The 25,343-nt window shown below is 42.1% G+C and overlaps 1 protein-coding gene across 4 annotated transcripts; it reads left to right on the forward strand.

Moving 5' to 3' along the window:
• Nucleotides 1–167: 167 nt before the first annotated feature.
• On the forward strand, nt 168–24,697 carry arid3a (AT-rich interactive domain 3A). 4 transcript variants are annotated; one of them, XM_077024405.1, is made up of 10 exons: nt 169–411; nt 6,967–7,005; nt 7,413–8,021; nt 8,281–8,560; nt 16,348–16,420; nt 17,416–17,599; nt 17,824–18,056; nt 18,680–18,964; nt 20,141–20,230; nt 20,437–24,697. In XM_077024405.1, exons 3-10 carry the CDS (start codon nt 7,693–7,695, stop codon nt 20,565–20,567), a joined length of 1,605 nt encoding a protein of 534 aa, XP_076880520.1. In that variant the 5' UTR covers nt 169–411; nt 6,967–7,005; nt 7,413–7,692; the 3' UTR covers nt 20,568–24,697. The 4 variants fall into 4 exon arrangements, with proteins under 4 accessions (XP_076880521.1, XP_076880520.1, XP_076880518.1 ...); XM_077024406.1 differs by lacking the exon at nt 6,967–7,005 and having other exon boundaries at nt 168–411; nt 18,683–18,964; XM_077024403.1 differs by lacking the exon at nt 6,967–7,005.
• Nucleotides 24,698–25,343: the final 646 nt, after the last annotated feature.

The following is a 25,343-nucleotide window of genomic DNA, read 5'->3' on the forward strand; positions in this document are numbered from 1 at the left end:
TCAAAGGATCCGTATATACTTATTTTATGACTCTTTTCGATTTGACGGACAATACAGCGTGATATTTGTACACGTTTCCTACCGATGGGGGAGGGGTGGCCTCACAGTCACAGCTTTGGAATTTGCATCTGATTGCTGTTTGTCAACCAATGATTTTACTCAGCGACTACAGACACGCCTCAGATTAGTCATAGATGCGATGTTACTTCCAAATTACCTCTAATGTTGAAATCAGGTTGAATTAACACTGTGTTAGTGTACTACATACAAGCCGTACATCACACTGCGTTGACACAGATAGTCTCCACCACATATTTAATAAGCGTCACGAGCGCATTGTTGTCACAGGGAAATCAGGAATGTTGCTTCCGGTTCCCAAGAGTGCAAAAAAACAAAACGGAAGCTGAATTGGTGAGTTTTTTTTACTACGTTGTATTTTTTGTGCTATAAAGTACGATTTGTTGCATGAATTTTTTTATTCTAACGCAAATGTATCATGTTTATTTTTTGTAACATTTATTTCGAACCCGATGATCCTTGTACCTTCACTATCAACATGAGTGTATCAGTCAGTGTTACAGTGTGTGTGTGGCGCTGCACATCAACTAGAGGATCAGATCTAGATTAAACACAACCATCGCTTTAGCTGCATATTGACAAAAAGACGCTCAGTCCCACTACATCTTTGCACATCCTTTATAACTGTGGAGGAATCATGTTTTGTTAAGGTAAGTTGGGTATAGATTGTATAACATGCTGTTTAAAGTGCCCAACACAGCCAGTGTTTGGGTGATCTCTCTTCTCCAGTGGGGAAGTGCAGTATTGATCGCTGCTGTATATCTAAGCGATATTGGCTTTACTCGTTTGTAGCTAAACGTTAAAGAACTTTTCACCGACGGTAGATAACACAGGTGCATAGCAAACAAGCCAATGCTATGGCATTTCTACCGGATGACCTTTAGATGGGTGTTTTTGCAGGTATAACGGGTAATTACATGCGCACACAATCATTTATTTGACTTTTTACATTACGCAATATATACATAGAGAGAGGGGGAACCCCGTTGAGATATGATCTCAATGTAAAGATCCCCAAAGTACACCAGTGTTGTGTTGGTTGTGTGCGCGATGTCCATTATTTTTAGTCGTATGCTCATATTGTGTGTGAATATTCTGACATTTTTATACATATATCTAGACTAAATTAGAATAGGCGTATCGGGAGGAGCCATGAACATATAGACCATACCATCGTGGGTTTTATAGGCTAGTCTGCAAATCTACGATTCTGACGTCTTTAGTCACATTGAAATAGAATGTGTTACTTTAAGGTTGTTTGTGGTTTCATGGCTTTATTATTATTGTTATTTAATAACCAGTTTTTGTTTACTTTAATATCTACCGGCTCTTTCGTTGACGTGAACAGAAGCGCTATGTCAGAACCCAGAAACGTAGAGTGCACGTGGCCTGGAACATGCATACACCAAAGATTATTCCGTGTATGTGTACGGAGTTTTGCTACGAATAATCGGAATAAGTAAACATCCTATGGTATTTACATTGTTTAAAACTGCTTATGTTTGTTTCCCCTTGCCAAATCATCAGCGAATTCTCTAGTAGGAACATCAACTGTTTTGTATATCAGAACACCTGCATAAACCAACATTCCTGAAATTTTCAGACTGGTTTATATGGCCTAATGCCACAAAGCCCTACCTTACCATTCCCACAGCTTTTCTTGTTAGTTCTTTGTTGCATTAACTTTTTATTTAAATGTTAAATGTTACTTTTATTTTGGTGAGTAAACCAGTAAGACTTTTATAATCAACAGTTGATTTGATATCCTTTCATTTCCAGGTTTACATTTTACAAGGAAAACTTAAATTGCTTTAAAAGAAAACAATAATTGGGTTACAATATTTTATACTGATCTTGGTAGAAAAAAACCTTTTCATGTAGTCTTCTCTTACTGAATATACATAACGTATTACTTCAGCATAGATGTTACAATTATATGTATTGTAGAGAATAGACATCACAGAGGCCTCTTAAACTATATGAAAAATGCCTTTATCTGTGTTTTCATGTTTCTATTTATTCTTGGGTGTTCTTTGCCCTATTTTCAATGCCATAAAAAGTGATGTGTTGAAACATCCAAGTCTTCCATCATGATTGTATCTCAGTGGATTAAAATTGAATAGTCAGCAATCAAGATGAGCACTTTAAAAGCTGGACTGCGCAATGTAGTCTGCCTAATGAATAAGATGTCCTGTTAAAGAGGAATACATGTCCTGTTAAAGAGGAATACATGCCCTTACGAGACACGTACTTGTATGGGATGGATTCGATTTCAAATTCAGCCTTGTAGTAATGGCTCCCTGATTGCATTATGTCAAACATGGTGATTTTGCCTTACATTCAAATGCTTAGCAAAGGTGAGATGTTCAGACATTTGCAGAAGGTTCTGAGTGTGCAAATGAGTTTGCAGATTTTTGTCTTAGCTGCACCTCGACTCTAATTTTCAGATAGCTATCCATCTGTTTTTGGAATAATTAATCTGTTTCTTGGATACTGTGAAGATATGAATTGGGTCATGTGCTAGTGTCTATATATGTGTAATTCATATCAGAATGGTAGATGAAATAAGATATAGGCCAAGTGATTTATTTTTTGTTTAGGAAGATGTGCTTCAACTATTGTATGGAGAAGTTTGATCTGATGACCTTCTCCTTGTAGACTTTAATAAAGTAGCATTAATGCAGCATTAATATTATAACACATGTTGAAATTTGATTATGTGGAATAATGTTAAGCTGTGTACGTCAACCACATAATTAATGAGCCAAGCTACTTGGAGCCATCTTGGGAGAGATGTTGATGAATTTAGTGTCAAAAGTGAGAAGACAAATGTAAGAGTGGACAGTCATATTGTAACAGCTTCATCTGTTTCTCCAGTCTCCTTGGCTTCTTCCATTTCCAGCTTTGTAATTCAAATAAGGCAGGTGTCTGAGGAGTAAATAACTCGCCTCTTTGGTATTTGTTTTTCAACCAAGAGGGGTGTTTGTCTGTAATGCAGGGACTAGGGCGGGGCGCCTAGTTTAGTATATTGATAAGAAGAGGCACGTGGGAAAAGGTGGTCTCTGGGTTTTTGCCCCAAGGTCCTTACGGAGTTTCACAGTTTCATCTGTGATCACGGAGAACACCAATCCATTCTTTCTTTTCTTTTCTCTTAATGTTTAATTCCTCTTCTTTTTGAAGGATTGCAAATCCTCACTGAAGCAGGTTGAACAGGTTTCTGGGTGTTGCCAGGCAGAAATGGTGTCAGATTTCTGTTCTTGCAGCACTTGGGGGTGATGGGGAGGGGGGTTGCTGTGTTTATATTAAACCATACATGCAATATGTTTGGACAATTAGCCTAGAGGAGTTTGGTTTTGTACGGCACCTGGGAAGAGCTTCTGTGTGATAATAGTAGCAGTTTGTGTCTTCTGAACAGACCCAGGCTTTCCTCAGGTTTAAAAGTCCAATAACATTATTGTTTGTTTTTGTGCCATATCACCACGATTGGTGTTATTGTTGCTTGGCTCCATTCAGTAGCACCAAAGTAACCTTTAACAGATTAGCTATGTTTACAGAACAGGAGGTGTGGGGCGGCTGGCCTGAGAACACGCCTGTCTTGTGTTTTACTGCCGAAAGGAGGGGAAATGAGTGGCTTGGCCAGTGCTCAGCTGTTCCTTTGCCAAGATCCACATGTTAAAGTGTCTTTGGCATCGTTCTCTACGCTCATGCCAAAAACCTGTGATTCCACGCTTTGGGAATTCGGCCCAGCTGATCGCTTCTCGCTTTTCCTTTCCAGTCGGAGATCCTTTGAGTGCGCCAGACTCCCACGTCAGCCAGCGTGCTCAGGACTGATGATGCAGTAGAGGGGAGCACTTTTTTGCCATTCTCAGCTTAACCACACAACTCTCGTGTCATTCACATAATGGGGAAGCTGGTACTTCACCTCAGACTTGCCAAGGGAAATTGATTGCTGAATTGCGCCTTTGCTCTCATCGTCTTTTTTTTTCTTCTTCGTTGAATGTTTGTAACTAAAGAAATGCTTATGATTGATTCCTGAAGGTTGAGGTTTGAGTAAGAACATGGACAAAATGCACCCTACCTTCTAGAGAACCCCCCCCCACCCCCACCCCCATTGGGTTTATCCAGTTCATCAACCTTCAGATGGTAATAAAATATTCATTGTTGGTAAAGTAAATTGACAAGATTTCAGAGAATTTCCCTACAAGAGTCGTGTGCTGTAATCTAACTCCGTATCACTAACTTCTTTAACTGCGATATAGTCTTGATGTCCTAATGAAACTACCAGTACAAAGTCTGTTGGAAAAAAGCTGAGTAACAAAGTAGCAAACTTGCAAAACTTGAATCTGAGATGTCTGTATGGAATTGTCCATGTCAATCGACACCATTCCCGCCAAGTTAGCCACATGGGTAAAAGCAATGTTATACCCCTCAAGGCAGTAAAATATACACTTGCAGTCTTTTTACAAAAATGTTTCTTCCCTCTTGGTTTAGTGATTGAAAGTCAGAAAAATAAAGGCTTTAAATGAAGATTCTGAAATAAACTGTCTATCTATATGTATTGTTTAAATATGAGTTTCTTTTAGAATTACTTTAAATGCATTAAACTTTTTTAAAATACAAGAATGGTATGGCCTAAGGCAATATTTTCCATTAATTCTAAAACCAGTCAGTAATAATGCTAGTGTTCTACTAGTCACTCACTGAAATGTACTTATGTTTAGGTTCAGAGGTTAGAAGAGGTGTGTGTGTGTGTGTGTACGCACGCACTTGTACCTGTTTTACCAACTTTCCAGACATTTTAAATGTGCTGACATAACCTGGTTATGAAAGAGGACATGGCTGTGGTAGTCTTCCTAAAATGGCTGAAGAGAGTATGGAGATCTGTATAAATTAGATTATAGGAAACGTTCCCTTCTTTGATTGCCTAGCCACATAAATTAGATTTGCTTTAGACTGTAGACCGCTCTGTCCTTCTCCAGTAGTGTGATGGTCAGTTTCTGAGCACATGCTCTCGTTCTGTTGTTAGGACCCTCGGTGGATGTAATTCAGCATTCCACTGAGGAAACGCTTGTGGGGAAACTGAAAGGCTCCTGTATGCTCCCACCAGCGGAGCTGAGCTGAATGAATAGGGGATTTTATTTCGTTTTCCGTGCTGACGTTTGTCAGTCTGGCCACATTGTGCTGCTCTGTGGCTGTTTCTTGCGCGGTGATGCTGAAGTCATGGTCGCCTGCTCGTCTTGAAAGTATACATCGGCGGTCTGTGCTGTTACATCCTGTCCTTGAGAGCCGGGCGGTATAGTGTAAACAGCTGAATGGCCCTCCCCCTTTTTTTTTGCAAGGCACCAACATATAAACATCCACAGCTTGATATAGTAAACATCAGCTCCATTTCATTTGATATGTTTAGTCTCATACGCATAATTTCTGCCTTATTTTTATCTTGGCTCCTCCTTGTTTTTGGCCCCTCTCCGCAGCTTTTTCTAAACATTTGCTCTTTGGTCGTTCCTGGAATCTCGATGCACAGTCAGCGTCATGTCTGTGTTTGACACGGCACTGAGCCCGTGGGCTCGATCAGGTGTGCTACGGCACTGAGCCCGTGGGCTCGATCAGGTGTGCTACGGCACTGAGCCCGTGGGCTCGATCAGGTGTGCTACGGCAAGTGGGCTGTGGGCCGTTTGCCGGGGATGTGGATGTGGGTTTTTATCTGTGTGGAATTGGACCCTTTGCTCTTCCCTTATCTCTCGTACTGTTTGCTCAGGCCTTGCAATCTTGGCTACTCCCCCCAGCCACCCCACCCCCAACACCCGTCACTGAGGGCAGGCAGGGTGGGGGTTCGGATGAGCCCAGAACTTCCTCGTCTTCAGTCTCGGGGGCATCATAGTGGCGTGGTCTGCTATACGCCAGCGGACGTCACAGTATTGAGCTGTAGCATTTTGATGGCGTGTAATACAAATGTGAATAGGAGGGGAATATTTCCGTGTCCTGGTGGATGGCGTTCTGCCGTCAGTCATATTTCTGTGCATTACTTACAGTCTCCCTTATGGCCACTGTTTCACATAAACTTTAATGTCCCAGCATTTGTATGTGTGGGATTTTTGTGCCTTGAACTTATTCAATACAGTACTGCTATGTGTATTCTTTTAGTTAACATACGTGTTGAACAGATACATATTCTGCATTGCTTCTGTGGTACACTTGACTTATGGAGCATTTAAGGTATTGTCTATGATTAGCTAGACTTGAGTCTATGAATGTAGCCTCTTTTGTAACATCTAGTAAAGAAATCCTCCTGGTATATCCTGTTGTGTGAGTGTTGCACAACTACAGATCGATGGAAGAGATGAAGCTTTCTAAAATGGAGCCTATGTCTGTATGATAAGAAGTGACGGCTTTATGTACTGTGAGCTTATAGAGACCTCTGTCTCGTGGTATAATTTTCAAACGTCTTGCTGTTTAGTGCACATATAATAATTTATTGTAGCAACATGCAGGTTGTTTTGGATAAGCAATATGAGGACTGTAATTTTATAGTAACTGCTCACACTGTACCAACAGGCTCTAAGAAAGAAAAAGTGTGCACTGCAAATTTTAAATGTTAAGGGCTTGATATATCCAGGTCATTTTAGCCCGCGTGCCAACTTCTAGCTTAATGTACCACTCCTTCATAAATTTAAAGGTTTAAAGCAGAATTCCAGTTTCTGAAGTTTTCTTCTTCTTTCTTCTTCTTCTTCTTTGCATAGAAAAAATGCAAAAAAGTGCAACTGTGTGGAATTGGGTCACTGTATTTGTATTGTATAAGATCTTCAAGATGCAGTTCTCCTGCTCTATTCTCATTGGAAACCTGTGTTGAGAGAACTTTAAAAGTCTAACTAGACTTTCATTCCACAGAAGTTCAGAAGGGTCTAACATCTTCATGAGCTCAAACGTGTAAGTTCTCTCTTAATAACCCAAACTACAAACTATGAAATGAATTGTAGACACAACTTATATGACATGATGTAATAATTCTACATTTCCATTTGTTGCCAATTTTATTTTTGGTAAAATGTAGTGGACCTTTCATTGAGTGACACTGGATTGAATGTACCATTTGCTGGTCTAAGGTACACGTTATTTGACATGCATACAGATCATGTACGTCTCTTGTCTTTTATCTATATTGTATGTGGTGTCTATAACAACGTAACCGCATGCAAGTGGAACAATGAAGCGTCAGCAGCAAGAATCTTCTTATATGTGGCGTAAAAAGAGAAGAACGCAGCTGGTTGGAGCGTTTTCATTAGAACGCTCAATCTCACTTTCACTGACGTCTTTTCTCCTTCTTGTTTCCTTAGGCTGCGTTTAAGCTGCACACTCTTGTGTCTGGAGGGGGGGGGGCGTGCCTCCTCTCTGAAGGCCACTGCAGCCAATAGAGCAGGAGAAGGCCTCGTCTTCAACAACGTCACCCTGTCAGTAGGAAATGTTTTTGTGAGCTCTTCTCAGAGTGCAGCCATTAGGTTTTGGACTTTTGTGTTGGAAAAGCGGAATCAACTCAAAGGGCGGGCCCGGCTTGCCTGATTGATTGTCGGGGGAAGCGAAGGGGGCGGAGTCTCGGCGCATCCTGTTTCCTTGGAGATGAAGCTGCAAGCTGTGATGGAGAACTTGCACAGGCAACAGCAGGCCAAGCTGCTGATGGAGCAGCAGCAGGTGGGACAAATGCAGAGCTCCGCCGCCACAGAGGAGGAGCTGAAGCTAAGCTCCGCCTCCGACACTGAGCGCGCTCAGATGGCAGCGCTAGCGGCCATGAGGGCCGTGGCGGCCGGACTGCAGAGGCAGGGGACGGTCGACAGCCCCATGTCGGATCGCAGCAGCATTGCAGACGAGGATGAGGACGATGTAGAGGACGATGATGACGGAGAGGAGCAATACAAAGACATGATGGGGTCGGAGGAGGAGGAGCAAATGTAAGGAGGAAGACGTATGCTAATAAATGTGATCATTTCATCTTCTTAGCCTGGTCTCTAAAATGTGCATACTAAAATATGAGATTTATGAACAATTTACATAGAATTGTGTAAGACTGTCAAATTTTTGTAACTTGGAATGAGCAGGTATGAATAATTTTGTGGAGTAAATCTGAAGTTCTGAAGTGATAAACAGTCCTTTGCCTTTACTGGTGTGCTTTGTTAAGATGGTATTTTATTTTATGGTGTTCATAAACAGAAAGCAGAAGTGGGATGAGGACGACTTTGAGGGAGAAATGGAGGAAGACTACGAAGACGACCTGGGCGAGGAAGGCCTGCAGACGGGCCGTGAGGCCGTGGCCCCTGGCCGAGGGATCCTTCTGCTTCCCCATCGCCAGCTCCACCCCCACGCCCAGCTGCTGAAGGCCAGAGCAGGCTCCGCCCCCGAGCCCCGCCCGTCGGGCGCCGCCCCGTCCTCTCATGGGCAGCTACACAGCCAGGACCACGGCGACTGGACCTACGAGGAGCAGTTCAGACAGGTACGCCTTTGCGCTGGGCCTGATCTGCTAGTCGCCAGTGATGACCCATACACTACCTCAGAAAGTGCTTGCTGTGGAGTGAATTTAATTTTTTTCAAATGCCATAAAGGGAGAAGGTTAAAGTGGGGTGTATTGTATGCTTACAGCTGCTTCTAAGCTCCCAGTTGACATGATATAGCCTTTTAAAACTCGCACACTGAGGGATAATGCTGGGAATCACAACTAGAATGGAAAGAGAGTTAAACAGTATTCACAAAGGCCCTCTTTGCTGTCTGCTCCAGGTCAACACCAACACTACGGCTGGAATGAAACCGTATGTGTAAATGAGAGATCTTCTCAAGCCCAAGTTAACACAGCTGGCTTGGAAGACCTGCATTTGTTCTTGATTAGAGGAAGTGAAAGGACCCAGTGCTGAATTTGTGTTACTAATAAGCTAAGTGTTTCCCATGGATTTTCAAGAAAGAATAAAAAATCCTCATCCTTGGTTGATTTTATCCTCTTAGATCTTGATTCTTGGCTCAATTCCACATTCTCTCAGACTGTGAGATGGGCTGTTGTATTAAGGACATTCAACCAATTGGACATGTTTCAACATCAGTTTCTATATGAACATGTTGTTCAACATTCAACATTTTGCTCTGTATGAAAAGTACTGTTATATGATGACATCATGTGTAACGTCGTAGGTGATATGGAAGTAATGAATAGGTTTAGTGAATGATTTAGAAGGTGTTCGTCAGGGAAATAAATGATGTCAATCTTTAGCTGCATCATTGTAAGGAGCTGTAGGGGAGAGATGCCCTGATACTTTGACATGTAGAAACTACATATGTTCTGAGAAGGCTGACAGTTGCTCTGTTCGTATAGATTGGCACGTAAATGCAGTTAGGCCTTAATCAAATGACCCGCTTGGAGATAGATCCCCATATCGTGCAGTCACCAGGAGATGTGGATATTGGTGACAGTTAATCAAGAGTTGCAGTACTCCGTCCGTTAAGATAATGTTACACAATTGTCAGGCCATGTAGGATGGCTGGTGTAATGTATGGCTGAGGCTACGGATCCTACAGCCCCTGCCCCCTCCCCCGTCCCCCTACACCCCCTTTACTCTTTCTAGGGGCAAAATGGGACAGAGAACCTCTCTGACATTTAAAATTTGTCAAAACTCAAATAGGGTGGAAAGGCATATCAGACAGACAGTGTTGTTTTCTGAACAACAGATGAATCTAAACAGACTAAGGTAAACGTTGTGGTGAATCTTCTGAAATTATTTTCAGCATTTAATTAAACAGGGGATGCTTTTAAGCCATCTATCGAGTAAGGCAACTGTGTATATATGTGAGTGCACATGCGTGGGAAGTGGAGGGTTAATCAGATGCAGTTTATTTTGGGCAGGTGGGTGGAGGCAGTTTGGAATGTGCCTGAGGGAGAGTGATAATCTGTCCACTCTGCCAGAAGAGACTCTGGCACAGTAAAGCAGCACATCTCTGTTAACCCATGTCAGTTGGAACCCCTCCCAGATCATCTCTGGCCTAGAATGACAACAATTTTATTTCCCCAAGTGACAGACTGATATCAAACAAGTCTTTAGACGATGGTCTTCTTCCAGTAGTTTCCAAGAATCTGAGTTGTGTTCTTCCACAAAACACCGAGAACAGGGCAGCGAGGGTGGCCTATCTTCTTGACTAGCGAGCTTCTAATTTTGATACAGCTATTATTAATGTGACATTAAGGCACACTGCCAGTTTGCCTCTGATAGAACTGGCTGGCTGGCCAAGTAGTGGAATGAATAAAGAAAACTGATTTCATTGGTTGAAAGATATACTGGTACTAATGTGAAGAGAACAGATTGGCTGTTTGTGGGCCAAGTTTGTGGTTTTAATTAAACAAATGGTTTACACATGAGAATGAGGTTGTATTTTTCAGTCTTTCAAACCTTATGTAAGTGCTTACTAAAGAGATTTGGTCACATGCAGGCGCCCGAGAGGAACTGTTGGGTCAGGTTGCTTTTGTCCCCGCACACTAAGCACTTTTTGATCGCTAAGAGCCGTGGGTCTTACTGCAGGGTAAAACTGAAAGACCAAATGTTACAGACGCTTTTGGACTGGAAGTAGGTTTTAAAATCTGCAAACCTGATTCTGATGACTAGAGTGAGATGCTAGTGTTTGTATTTTTCTGATTTTTAAAGCGTCTAGCTATAAGGATAAAGTATATACACAATTTACACACACGTGTGTATATATATATATATATATATATATATATATATATACGCACACATATAACTTCTTGATTTTTTTTTTTCTCCATTAAACATGTGTCCTATATGTTGTCAGTTGTTACGGTTTCATATTACACAAACTTCCTGAGGCAAAAGAAAAGGCAGAAATAGCCTTTGATGTCTCATCTGTATTGTAAATGCACACAGCAGGGCAAATGCAGCCCAGATGGACAGTAAAGCAGGACATCTCTTTAAAAATTCATTACACCCTCTATAGTGAGCCTCCATTTAAATGACTTGGTATTAAAGATTGATGCCTGCAGTAGATTGGAGGCAGTATCTACTGAAACCATGCACTAAACTGAAGAACTACACATTTATTCTCCTTCATTTTTCTTAACACGTATTGGAGTAAATTTCCATCATGCTTTTACTCATTGTGTACATTATTTGAGAGCAATAAAAGCAAATAGAACCAGTACACACGTGTGTCTGGCAGGTCCTTTCTTCTTTCTTTCTTTTCTTTGATTCAATCGTAGCACAGAATTATTTATGTGCAAAAAGAGCAATAAAGATGTATGTGTATGAAATTATGGCCCACATTCACCAGTGTTGGCAACCAGCTGGTGTGTATTTATCTCAAGCTGTTTGGTATTCTTCCTAGATTGCACAATGGCACAGACACACAGACTCACTCTTGTGGTGTTCTGCCTGGTGTCTGCAGCACAGCTGCTCCAGTGACCGTCGTCACCGTGACGTCATCGGCCTGTTTCGGGGGCTAGCTTGAATGGATCTCTCCGTGCACTGCGTGAACCTGTTCGAACTGTAAAAATTGCCAATCTCACTTTATAAGATAAACTGCATGATCAACACAAATCATTAATGCTTACATTGAAGCTTATTTCCGTATTCTTTATGATCCAGTGTTTGTTAATTCCCTAGCTAACCTCTCTTTCATTTAACTCTTAAATTACCTGCCACAATGTCATGGCAGTGTTTTGTAAACACTTATTTCCTCTGATGTTGTAGAGGCAGATGGTCACATGATTAGCTTTTCAAACATGAGTCATACTTTCTAGATGAAGCTTCTACCATAACCTGTTGACAAACATTTTAGGAATTAATTAATTATGTTAAGTACACAGCACTTGAAATGCCATGTCAATCCAAGGCAGGGAGTTACAGGCTTTACTTGGCTGACTGAATAAATCTGACACAACTCAGATTTATCCTTCAGTATCCTTTAATACACACTGTCATTAGGAGATATATTTGGAGTAAGTGTTGTCCCTCTTAAAGCTAACACCGCCTGCTTCATGGATGCATTTGAAGAATGATAGTCCGGCTGGACTTGGTGCTGCTGGACACCTGAAGTGTGATACCATTATATTCAGTTCCACAGTCATTCAGAACATAAAGCAACTGGTGCAGAGACTGAGGGACGCTGTATGATTTCAATGATCTAAGCTCAAATGTCTGATGAAACTCATCGTATTATTAACCCCATTATTATTAACTTATTATCATCTTATTAAACTTGTTGTAATTAAATGAAGCTGGTGTTTCTTAAAGGATTACAAGAACCTCTCGGATGTACCAGTAGCAAAAATGGTTAAAAATGACAAGGGAGAGATCTATTTTACTTTTCCTGCAAAAGGCTGTAATGGGTTGGACTCTGGCCAAGCAGGGCTTGGTGAGGAACTGCTTTTTGGCAGAGACCCTAGATGTTGTAAGATGTCAAAAACTGAGCAAGCAGTAGTCAGGCAGCATGACAAGGCCCCATCACCTGGGGCTTCTGGGAGCTGGCAGCCTTTCAAAGGCTGCTAGGGGGTGATGGGGTGTTCTGCTGGAATGTGACAAGATTGCACAAATGCCTAGCGTAGCACTTTCCCTGTCTGTCTCCTATTTGTACCGTAGGTTTGTTTCTTGCTCTGTCATTGGTTCCTGTTTTTGCTTGCATGTTTTCCTCTGGGTCATTCTATTTGTTTGCTTGTGCAAGGCCAAATGTGCAGTTTTGCCCCCACCTTTCAAGGGTTTTTGCCGATTCCTGTGCAGCTTCTTCGGAGACGTGTGTTGTGACTCTTTATCAGAACAGTAAAACCACCTCCACCATTAGGGTACTAATGACTAGGAGGATACAAGTCAGTTGACCTTCTCATACCCGACCACCTTTTACCCAAGAGCAGTTGTATAAGGGGGGCCCCCCATAAGAACCAGACCAATCAAGGCTCAGCAGAGGTCAAACGCTTGTCCGTCCTCTTATTGATTGTATGACCTATACCGTGCGGTCGGAGACCTCACCATTAGAAGCTTTTACACAGGCTAGGTGCAGCTACATGTGGAGGGCTGAGAGGCCGTGGCACAGGAAGAGCTGTGAGACCCCATTATTGACACGAGTCACTCCCTGAGAAAAGAAAAGGAGGCTAATACACAGCAGAAAGACCCCCTCTCCTCAGACATGCCGTACCTGGCCAGCCATGTCTCTTCTTCTGCCCTCGGTGTCTTTGCTGCTAGTCTTCATATCCAATGCCGTACACTTAACATTTTCTTGCGGCTGTGCTGTTGCACGCTGTAGAACAGTGCTTTGCTGTGCTTTATTTTGAACTGTATTTGTCGCGGTGTAAACAGACGAGGGAGCAGACAGCAGTGTCATCTCCATACGAGTCAAACCCTGTGAAAGGGGAACCGAAAAGAGAGCTGATACTATTTTTTTTGGTTAATTCTCAGTCTCAAGAAATGTTCTGACAATGCTCGTTGCACCTCAGCTGTGAAATTTGCACGCTCGTCTGTGGCAAAAAATCTGAACTTTGTTTCTGGTTGCGTGTTTTCTCTGTTAAAGCGATGATCAGCCTCTTTCTATCGCTCTGTAGAGAAAGGAGTGGACCTCACTGGGTCCTCAACAGGAAATCTTGCTTTTGCAGGCCATGCAAATTGTATTCACAATAGATGAAAGGCGAGCTGTGTCAGCTTGTGCTTTCTTTTGTCCTTGCTTCGTCCTTTCGTCCCTCATCAGCCGATTTGGAATTTGATGCAGGTCCGTTGGTTCAGCTAGGACAGAGGCAGGCAGGCCCGGTGCTGTCCCAGTCTTCAGTGAGCAGTTCTCATGGCTGAAGGAGCCGAAACTGTACATGGCTTGTGTTCAAATTTCCCTTACTGAGGTTGAAGGATGTAAACTAGACCCTGTTCATGCATGACTTGCCAAAAAAGCTAAATTCAAAAGTGATTTGAATTATTAAATGGTGCACATCTTTTTGGGTTTCAGGTTTCGCTCTGCTGAAGAGTGATACAAAATAAGGTTTTCATTCAAGCAGGTGTTGGGCTCAGCCTCATCTCTGCTGCTGACTTGGGTTATGGTAGCTAACACTATTGTTTCCACACAATGGCTCTCCCCTTTACCAAACAGGCCCACCCTTCATTGAGTGATGGAGCTCTCATAACATGGTCTTTCATTATTTATTCTGGGACATGGCAAGCAAATCTCCGTAAGGCTGAAATTTGCTTGCCGGTCAGTTTCTCCCCCTCCCCCTCCCTAGTGTCTTGGGGTTGTTCAGCAGGTGTGAAATGCCGTTACAGGTTTCCAAGATCGGTGGCTCATGTGTCACGCGAGTATAATGTTTGGGGCTTCTCGGTGTCTGAGGGTGGGTATTTAGTGTTCATTTTCATTTGCCCTTGTACCAAAGGGATACTTGTTGGAAGTCAGAGAGTGGAGAAAACTGCTTGTTCAGGTGTCTGCCTCTGATCAACATTTTGCTGATGATATCAGCGAATAGAAAGGGTTTAACTCCAAAGTCTGTTAGGGGCTTCACAATAATACTGATGTACTATGAATCCTCAGCCCAAATTCACTCCCAATCTCTGTTTCATCTGATACTCCGGTGGCTTCCCTGTGGTGTTGCTTTTCTTTTTTATCCATTACATTGCCATGTTTGGCCCATGGACTTTTCTTGTGACGCTACCAGCTGGATTTGTGTGCATTAATGGAAAGAGGTTTGCTCCCCCATGACTGATAAATAGGTGTATTTCCACTATATTAGAGTAGGGGGCTGGGCTCGTATAAGCTTATCCTGCCATAAAGCCGAGCTCTGTGAAGAGGGGGGCAGTGAATGGCACTTGAGTGGCTTCCATTTTGCATTTCCCAAAGACAGATGTTTGACGAGCCTTTCCTGCTCCCCAGGTGTTGATAACACTGATCACGTGTGGTCGCTAAACCACATTTCTCCTCTTTCATTCACACCACCATACACCTGATGCTTTCAGCTACATCAGAAGCTGCCATTGTGTTCACTACACACTCTCGATTGATTGCGGTCATGGGCAGCATTGGAGGATTGTGGCCAAAAAGAATGGGGCGTTTGGAGCTGGTTGTAGCCTGCCTCTTGGGCTGGTATGCAGGCCCGTTAAACACTGGAGTCGACTTCATTGGAACCAGCAGGGTTGCGTTATGAAATGTGCCTCATGGTGATAACTGATAAGGCTGATAGGGTATGTCCCTGGTGGTGTGGTGGTTAGGAAGACTGGGAAAAGGAAGGCCGTTTGTGAATTAGAGGAAGAAAGCACTGATGGAATCCCATTAGAAAATGAGAGAGAGGGAGAGAGAGGGAGAGAGCCATTTCAGAGATTTATGGTATGGTGCTCCTCAAAAACTCATGCATCCTGTAATTAAGCCTGTGTTGCATTATGGCCCCTCCCCCTCTCCTGTCACCCCTCCCCCACTTCCCTTCCCCCCCCATTAGCCCTCTGGGACTGATTCACCCATGAATATATCTGACTTACTCCTGCCCTCCATGTTTTGTTCACAAACGCCGTAATAATGAACCTTTCCTGCATTTTCTTGATACTGAGAATGGGAGAAGGGGAGAAGTGAGACCCAACAGTGTGTGCCATCTGCATTGGCAGTTTTGGTCAAGTGTGTATCATGATGAAACCTTCAGATGGTGTCTTCTGGTTGGCCATACCTCAGGAGCCCAGTTGAAAGCAGTTTTGTTTTAACATGTAAATGACTGTAAATGGCTCCATTCATAGAGTAGGGCTGGGTTTTCAGGATATGTCACCCCATGGGAGTTTCACCATTGCCCGCTCAGCACTCGTGTATTTTAGGTTCAGATTTCTCTATTTAGGTCACGGTTTGTCATACTTTGGCGACGTGATTAAACTGCTCCAACATGTGCTCAGCAGAAAGATGTTCTTACAGAAATTATATATGTTGTGTACTGTTCATGTGATTGTGTGTCTGTGTGTAAATGACACAATATGCCCTTTGTCATAGTCTCCTCGTGATGCCAAAGTGCACTACAAACATAGCAAAACCTTCATCTGCTTCAGATGTAAATAGCCGTTCTCCACCCCACACCTCATGAGTGGGGAAGACCACACCCATCTCTCTCTGACTCACATCTGCATGCAAACCCAAGTGATACAAAGTGGTCATTACACAAAAGATACTACACACATCAAACGTTCTTGCCTGGTTCACTATATCGGTCAGTCGCTCAGAGAGATTCCCTTTAATAGGAGTTGATCTGGTTTCCACTCTCAACCCCCTTTTCTTTGTCCATTTCTACTGTAGCTTTATGAACTGGACAGTGACCCCAAGCGGAAGGAGTTCTTGGACGACTTATTCAGCTTCATGCAGAAAAGAGGTACGTGATTACATATAACGCAAGACGGAAGGAAAAGCCTTTCGCCGAGACCTCGCCATTTGAAATCTGGTGCCCAGCTATGGCCACTCTGCTTACACATTTAAGATGCATGAATGCAGTGAGTCGTATACCGCTGCATCACGTTTGCTGCTTAGCTCAACATCAGACAGGCGGAGAACTCTGTGAACATGAAAGTTCTGGAGCTCGAAGAGAAGCACGTGATGAAACACATTTCCTGTGGCCGTGCCTGAGTTTCTAACCCTGAATGTGTAGTGCAGTGCATTGTGGGAGATGTTGCCTTTCTGCCCCTACCCTTCCCTTCCTGTGACGCACGGGTACACGGCTCAGGTTTCAAGCTGAAGGGCTCGTATATATATTTCTTGAATGACTGCTTTACTGCTGCTGACGTTTTTACGGTTTATAGTGTACTAAAGTAGATCTATGGTTCCAGAATGTACAGAAAGCTACTGTACGTGTGTGAACATGAGCACATACAGTATTTGGCCTTGAAACCGTCAAGCCATTATCTTCAGTCACATTTTAATGGAAAAGCAGTAGCTCACGCAGAAGTTATTTTCTTGTACACGTGTGACTGATGTGTCCTTTTTATGTGAAAATGCTTTATTTAGGCACACTGAAAAGAAATGTGTACATGCCTTTGTAATTCAGACAATGCACATTCAACAAAGAGGATCATGTTTACACTCATTTGACCTGACACTGCCCTCTAGGGACAGGGGAGGTGTCAACACAAGGAGACTCACTCAAAATACAAAGGCAGATCTTTGTAAATCACTTGAGGGAAACCACTTATTTAGTAATTATCCACACCCACCCTCAAGATTAACCACATGCACACAATACATCTCTGTGGTTTACTGAGTCACCTCTTGTATGGAAATTGTCAAGACATTTATCAACCAAAAATAACCAAAAGTTGAAATCTCTATGAGAAGAAGGCAGTTAATTGTTTGGTCACGTGTGTTTGCTCTTAGGGACGCCAGTAAACAGGATCCCCATCATGGCCAAGCAGGTTCTAGACCTCCACATGCTCTACCGGCTGGTGACTGAGAAAGGTGGGCTGGTGGAGGTCATCAACAAGAAGCTCTGGAGGGAGATCACCAAAGGCCTGAACCTACCCACCTCCATCACCAGTGCTGCCTTCACCCTCAGGACACAGTGAGTTCCTGCCGCAGTGCAGCACGTACATGGAGACGTGCTTGACCAGAACTACCCCAAAACTCTGATGTTCACGCTCTGCATATGATGTGACCTTACGTTGGTACAAAAGTGTTTATTGTACATGTTTTAAGCTGTATCACTGGTTGATCAAGTGTTGTGGACCTGAGGATCTAGGACCCTGTTCTCTCAGGCTTGACTTTCCCAATCCCGTCCACCCATAGATACATGAAGTACCTTTACCCATACGAATGTGACAAGCGGGGCCTCAGCAACCCCAATGAGCTCCAGGCTGCCATAGACAGCAACCGGCGGGAGGGCCGGCGTCAGGGGTTCGGCAGCTCCATCTTCACCTACTCCCCCAACGGCACGCCCACCATGCTCTCCAAGCTCCCGCTGGGCCTCTCCATGGCCACCAACGGCGCCTCGCTCTCCTCCGCACAAAAAGTCAAAAAGGGTAAGACCTCGGCCCCCCCTCTCAGACGCGGACCCATGGGATCTGTGGCAGAGAATGATGTGCCTTGTGCTTGGGCTCTGTATTGTGCACTCCTGCCAGTAGGGTACTTAATCCAGCCCAGTCTCGGTAACTATAGTCTAAGCTGATAATTACTTTGGGCTAACTAGCACCATCCCAAAAACAATAAAATGACGAGCATGAACGCAGTTCAGAGAAGTGGGCACGGAGCTATTCCATGTTTTGCCCCAAACGGTAACCAAAGCGCCAAACGCTCCTTTGATGTCTCTTCCGTATTTTTAATCATAATAAGAGATCACTGGGAGCGAGCTAGTGCCCCCCATAGTATAGTTGTGGTAGTATAGTGTCTGTACTCTCCCAACACCTGACATGGTTCGGTTGAGAGGTGCGTTCACGGAGTTCCATCTTGCAATGATTTTACATATCCATGTTCAAATGTAGTGAATACAGCAAAGGAACAACACTTGCAGATCATATTTCATCCTGTGAATCAAAATGATCACTAATGTCTTTTAACACCTCTAAAGTTTGCTAACCCATTTCTGTCCACCTCCTGATGGTTCCTGCTCTCCTCCTCTTGCCCCGTCTACGTCACCTTGGTCTAGAAGACGACGGCGGTCAGTCTAACACTGCGGCGTCCAGCAGGCTTCCGGGGGCTCTGTCGGGTCACTCTGTGGTAGCGGCCCAGGCCGCGGCCGTGCAGGCCGCCATGGCCGCCCAGGTGGCGGCTCTGGAGCAGCTCCGAGACAAACTGGAGGCCGGAGAGCCACCCGAAAAGAAGATGGCGCTGCCGGCCGAGGAGCACCAGCGGCTCTTGCAGAGAGCACTGCAGCACAACCTGCTGGCCATGTCGGCCCAGATGCCCATGAACATCCGTATCAACAACCAAGGTAACCCTAGCCCGCCATCTCCATTAAACAATTAGGCTCTTTTAAATGTACCATCTGGTCATAAAGGGATGCAAATGGGCGTGGCTCTGTCTCGGCTTCTGTTACAGGTCTGTTATAAAAGCCTGACTAGAAAATTTACCGCAAGCTTTAGTCTTGAGTATCTTTACGGTTTCCTGCTGTCATGAGTCCTGCTGATATGACTGGACTCATGTCCTCTGTAGAATGTAGTGATTGATTTCATGCATGCAGGAGAAGGAAATAAATTCCATCTAATCATTCTCTCTGAAGTAGGAACTTCGGGCTACGTTTGAGCTACATTTTAATTCATTTCTAGAAAAAACGTTGATGTTTCCACCAAGAAAAGGGGAGCTCATTACTTGTTTTCTTGAAAACGTTGTGGTAAAATCTACCAGTGAAAACCGGAGGCACTTCACTGGAAAACATTCACTGTGAAGTTGTTCGCATGTAGTGAAACCAATCCTTTTCCTTTCATTCAGTAGTTGCAGCTCTCATTGGTAAAGAGTATTGAAATGTTTCATGCTATGACACACACGTGTCTTAACCTCGCTGCTGTGTGTCTTAACCTTGTCAGGATGCTGTGCTCACATTTCATGGCAAGAGACGGCCTGAACTCATCCTCACGAGAAACTTCTGAGTGCTGTTCCCACACCAAGCCCCGTCAGCTTTAACAACTGTTTTGATAGTGTGACGGATTAATGTGCAGGAAATGCTGAGATGCTGACCTGTTTCTCACTTGTAACTTACCCGTGAGACTCCACGTTGGTTAGGGAGGGGGATTCCCTCCCATGACTAACAACACACTTTTTTTTTTTTTTTTTTTTGAGGGAAGGGGGTGTAAACTCAGTGGTTTAAGTAGCAGTGGTTTTATTTGACACATTTCATAGTAAAACGTGAATTTGTGACTCATGTTCATTGCTCAGAAACACAGCAGTCAGGAATGCCTCCATGCAGCGACTATGTGCACCTGTTCTGTGATGATATTGGAGTTCATCTCATTGAAGAAATGATATCAGTAAGGTGGAAAGATAAGGAGATGTGCGTGTGCATGCGTGATTGTGTAATCTAAAACCGTGAATCCTGTGATCTTCCCAAAACCACAGAAGAGGTCTGTAGTTGTTTGCGAGTGACTGACGAGTGTGCTTGCTTTTGTCTCAGATGGCCGACAGGATTCTGCACTCAACCTCACCACAAACGGCACGAGCAGCATCAGTATGTCCGTGGAGCTCAACGGAGTCCTGTATGCCGGTGAGTGGGCAGGCTGTGGCAGCCCACGCATGCAGACGCCAAACGTGCTCGCTTGCACCTAACGGACGCTGCAGAATTTATCGGTCTCTGGAGGCGTATGCTCCACGCTTTTACAGTTTGTACTTAAATACATGTTGCATTTCATGAGTCCTCCAGTGAATTAACATGCAACTCTATATGCGCCGTCTCTCTGTGTCTTGCCACAGGTGTTCTCTTTGCCCAGGCTTCGGGACTGACCTCGTCCGGAGGGTCCGGTAAGGCTCCCGGGAGCCGCAGCACCTCCCAGACGCATCCCCAGACTCCGACTTCATCCACCTCCACCAACCCGTCACCTTAAACGCCCCACACCCTCACCGCCTCTGAGCTAGCTAAGGCCAAAAATCAAACTTCGTTTCTTGAGCCTATGCCAAAAAAATCTCCAGGCAGGAAGAGCGTATTCCCAATTCACTTGATGTACACTATCTCAGGTTCTCTTTCCTTTACTCACTCTTTTGTTCAATAGCCAAAATGAACTTAAAAACACCTACAAAAGAGTTTATGGTAAAGACAGACCTATATTATATATGCAAAATCTGTGAATAATTTATTTCTTTTCTGGGTACACATTGGTTGGAATCAGTAGAGGAGTAGAAACTAGGAAAGGTAGCACTCTGTTTACACATTTTACCTGCTGACTGACAATGAAGGAGAAAAGAAGAACATTTTCAAAATACAATTTTTTTGTTAGTGTTATAAAACTTAATGCAAATAAGGTTCTAAACTATACATGTATTATTCATGTATATCTAGAGTGCCTTGTGGAACATCTCTTCAACAGAGTTTTTATCGATTTTTGGCATGAGCCAAAACAGACTGCTTGCAAACAAACTCTTTGCTCCACCACCATGAACGTGTCAGACTTTGTGCTTTTTGACACCGTGTTTCTGGCTGCCTGGATCTGTGGTGTTCTGGAAATGGCAGTGGAGAGCATTTTCACAGTCGCTCAAAGTCAAATGCCAATCATTTATTTTTTTGTTTGGAAATCGAAGTCAAAGGGGTATAATAAGGTTTGCTATGTGGTGTGAGAGCGACATTAGATCTGCATTCTGAACTTCCGGAGGAGGATATATTTTTGCAAGCCAGCATATACATGCCTGTGTATATAAACTATGTTTTAATCATGTTGATTTTCCTTGACACTTACTTGAGATTGCAATTGGAAAGCCATTTTTAAAGATGTGATTGACAAAAGGAAAAAAATTCAAGCAGAAATGTTTATTTTAATTGTGCAGCAGACAAGCATAGGTAAGCCCTCTTACAGATCTGAACACAAGCAATTAACATGTTTCAACAATTCCTACACTGGTATGTTAAATGTAATGCTATTTTGTAAGGTTTGTAAAGAGCTTGCCTGCTATTGCCTGCAAATTCAGGAAATGTCTGTGTGTCACTGGTAAGAGTAGCCTTGTTGCAACATTAGTCTAGAAAGACGCTTTCTTTGGCATTAGCTGCCTCCAGTTTCATGAATTGGTGTCTAATTCTTTAAGGCACCATGTTTTAAGCAAAACAAAATACCCTTACAATGTAATAGTTTATTTCTACAGAAATATGTATAACTTCATAGAGATGCTTCAGAAGGCTCTCAAATCCACCTTCCTATGTGGACGATTGACCACTTGCATTTAACCGTAATTAATTAATTTTGACATTGAATATAGAAATCTTAAGCACATGTCATTTGGCCTACTTTTGCTGGTCTGACATTATAATATTCAGACCTGTTTGAGGTGAAGATGTGCTCTGACATAGTATACATAACAGAGTTTCTTTTTATTCAGTCATACCATATAAATTTACTTTTAAAATATAAAATACTAACCTTGTCTGTCATACCGAGTAACCTAGGCATTCGGTAGAAAGAATTACATAGCCTGACTTTATTTTGCATTGTCATATACTGACTTTGGGTATCTCTCCATTTGCTCTTGATCTGGTTGGAATGTGTCAGTGTTGTGCTTATTAGAATTAGGCTTCTTAAGATAAACTGTTCTAATTTTGGATGGGAATTTAAGGAGAATTTTCTGCGCTTAATCGACTGCAGATGTTTCCTGTGTCCATATACTAATGTTCATGTTACGGAGTGTTGAGGCTCAGGTCGCTTGCGTCCTCTGTGTTGAGGAGCAAAGCCTTTCTTAAATTTCAGATTCAGATTAGTGTGGTTACCTCACCTGTCTGTCCTCACCATAAAACTGTCTGTAAAGTAATCCTGTGACTTTCAGGACATGCTAAAACAGGGAAGGGATGGAAAAGTGTATGTGATGGAAAATATGGACTGTAGTGCATATCTAAATTGACTTTCTGTCAAGAGTTTGGCATTCATTTTCCTTCTGCTTCCTCTCTCTCTCTCTCAGCCAATACCATATATATTTTTTTTAACTGGCTCCATTCTTTCACCCTGTACATCGGTTTTAAGTTATCTTACAGGTTAGCCTATAAGGTACTTGGGATTCTGCACAGGCATGGATGTTTGAAGGGTGTTGTTTGAACATGTCTGACAGGCTCAGGGATGAGTGCTTTATAATTATCAGGAAATGACAGCATACCTCACAAGTTTCTAGACTTGTTATTGTTAAACTCTGTCTACCTCAGTCATTCATTTTATCAGCCAGGAGAACACCATTAAATGAATCACTCTGATACAAAACCAATGTATAGTGGTATTATATCATACAGCAGTTTGGGGGGGGGGGGGTTGTTTTGTTTTCACTTTCAGAGCACATCCAGTTAATACTGTAAGGTTTTAACAGCTCTCTCTGCTCAGTGTACCACCTGTGCCATATGTGGTTGCCTTAGATTCTAAGGTTTTATAAGACTTTATGATTTACCTTAGACAAGACTTCTATTTGTTATAATCATGCAAAATATTAATTTGTCATTAGAAAATGATGCCAGATCACCTTAAGTTACATGGCAAAACAAGCTTTACTCATATCTCTTTCTATATACATCTAAATATAATTTGCTGTGTCTTTAATGATATAGCAATTTTAGTTCCCAGATAATAACAGATAGTATGCTGCCTTCTAGTGGTTAGAGTATAAATGGCCTCCGAGCTATTTGAATTCACCCATCTACCTTACTCTTGTGTAATCTCTTGTTGTTTTATTGAGTGAATGGTGTCTGACCTGTATTTCGAGCCTTAGAAATGTAAAGATACAATACTCTTTAAATATATTGGAACATTGAAGTCAAATTGTTGTTTATAAGACATCAAATAATAGGGACAGAAGGTGGGAGAAAATGAATTTATTGTAAAGTGATGATTCACATGTTGAAACAAGCCTACACTAAAAGATCATACTCTGTTGGCTTTCCATATGTTTGCACCTTCTGTAATTCTCACAGCTTGAGTATTCCAAAAAATGAACATTTTGACTTTAATGTAACAGTGAATTTAAAGGACAATGTTTATTTTATATTGCAACGACAACCAGAACGAATTAGTTGAATCATGCAAATTTGCTCATGCATATTGTAGGATGCCTAATGCTTTGACAATTCTAAGTGGGCTTTTCTCTCTCCATAGAATGTATTGTTACACTAAGACTGATGTAGTTATTACTTTTATGATGTAAACAGTGGTCCTGCTGTTAAATGTAGATTTTAAGTTAGTCTGTCACTGACACGAGAGCCTTCAATCTCCAAAGCATGAACTTTTCAGATAATAGCATTTACAGATTATTTTTGTTGTTATTCTAGTTTGTTTTGTCTTATCCCTCTTTCAAGATCTGTAAAAGTTGGCCATATATGTGAAAAATCAGTATCAGATAAGTAACATTAAAATTATATACATATATATATATATATAATGACAAAGATAATGTGTTGGGGAGAAGCTCTGGACCAATGTGCCAGCTTTGGTTGGGCTAACTAGCTTATTTTCATATACATGGATATAGAATAGTTGGATTTTTAAAGGCCTTTTTTTCTCAGGAAATACAGTTCTACCTCCAGATATATGGATATGTTCATTTAGGGCTATGGTCACAACATAGTACATTTAATACACAAAAATGAATTTTACCTTTCTAATGGTGTTACAGAATGTCTCTCTTGTATCAGTGCTATAATGGTGTGTGTGAATACTGTGTGTGTGTGTGTGTGTGTGTGTGTGTGTGAATACTTTGTGTGCTTTTTTTATGGTAAAAACTTATTCCACTTATGGGAGTTGGTCAAAACTAGAGAGAAGCATGACTATAGGCAATGTTGTACCACTGTTCTGAACACGGATTGCCTAATTAGTAATTTAAATCTGTCTTTGATGTGTTCTTTTCCTTTAAAATATTGGACTTCTGTGGTATCTTAAGGGATTGTATACAATAGCCTCCTGACATCTTTGAATTTTTCTCTTAAGGGGTGAAAAACAGTCCTGGCTTATTTAATCAAAATTGAGTTTGTGTGAAATAATAAACTTTATTTGAAATATGATTATATCAAATATAAAACTTTTTTTCAAAGAATGTCTACAGATGTGCAGTCATTGTCAGTGGAGATAAAATAATTTATATTTTACATGATGTGGCCTAAAACGCTTTATGAGTTTTAATCAGGATGTGATGTAGCAGCCTAATACTCACAAAATGTTTGTCTTCTTGCAAAAAAAAAAAAAAAAAAAAAGTAATTTAAATGACTTTACATAATTATCTCTGATATCTGCTATAAGTTTATACAGAATATTATAATTATTTGTAGCTTATGTTCAAAGTGTTTTGATGTTGTGTTAGCATTATGCCAGGTAATGTAGCATTTTTACATTTGTTACTCTCGTTATCAGGTTCCTTTAGATTTTTATTTGAGACGTTTACATTTTTCACCGATCATCACTTTTTCGATATGTAAGTTAGTGAGTTTTAACTGTAAACAAAGAAAAATATTCAAAAGCTCTTGTTGATCGTGCTGGTTGTAACTATACAAATAAAAAATTAAGTTGATAAAGGAATTAGGCTAATTCTCATTTGTAAGGGTGTCATATTAGCCTATTGACAGCAATATACACTCACTGGCCACTTTATTACGTTCACCTGTCCAACTGCTCATTAACACAAATGTCGAATCAGCCAATCACATGGCAGCA

The sequence above is a fragment of the Brachyhypopomus gauderio genome, chromosome 12 (assembly GCF_052324685.1).
Source record: "Brachyhypopomus gauderio isolate BG-103 chromosome 12, BGAUD_0.2, whole genome shotgun sequence".
NCBI lineage: Eukaryota > Metazoa > Chordata > Actinopteri > Gymnotiformes > Hypopomidae > Brachyhypopomus > Brachyhypopomus gauderio.

What these genes read in the sequence shown, in the direction of transcription:
- arid3a (XM_077024405.1), top strand. Translation starts at nt 7,693, where the DNA reads ATGAAGCTGCAAGCTGTGATGGAGAACTTGCACAGGCAACAGCAGGCC. An exon ending in ACGAGGAGCAGTTCAGACAG is followed by an intron (nt 8,561 to 16,347) that starts GTACGCCTTTGC and finishes TTTCTACTGTAG; the next exon opens with CTTTATGAACTGGACAGTGA. An exon ending in CAACGGAGTCCTGTATGCCG is followed by an intron (nt 20,231 to 20,436) that starts GTGAGTGGGCAG and finishes GTCTTGCCACAG; the next exon opens with GTGTTCTCTTTGCCCAGGCT.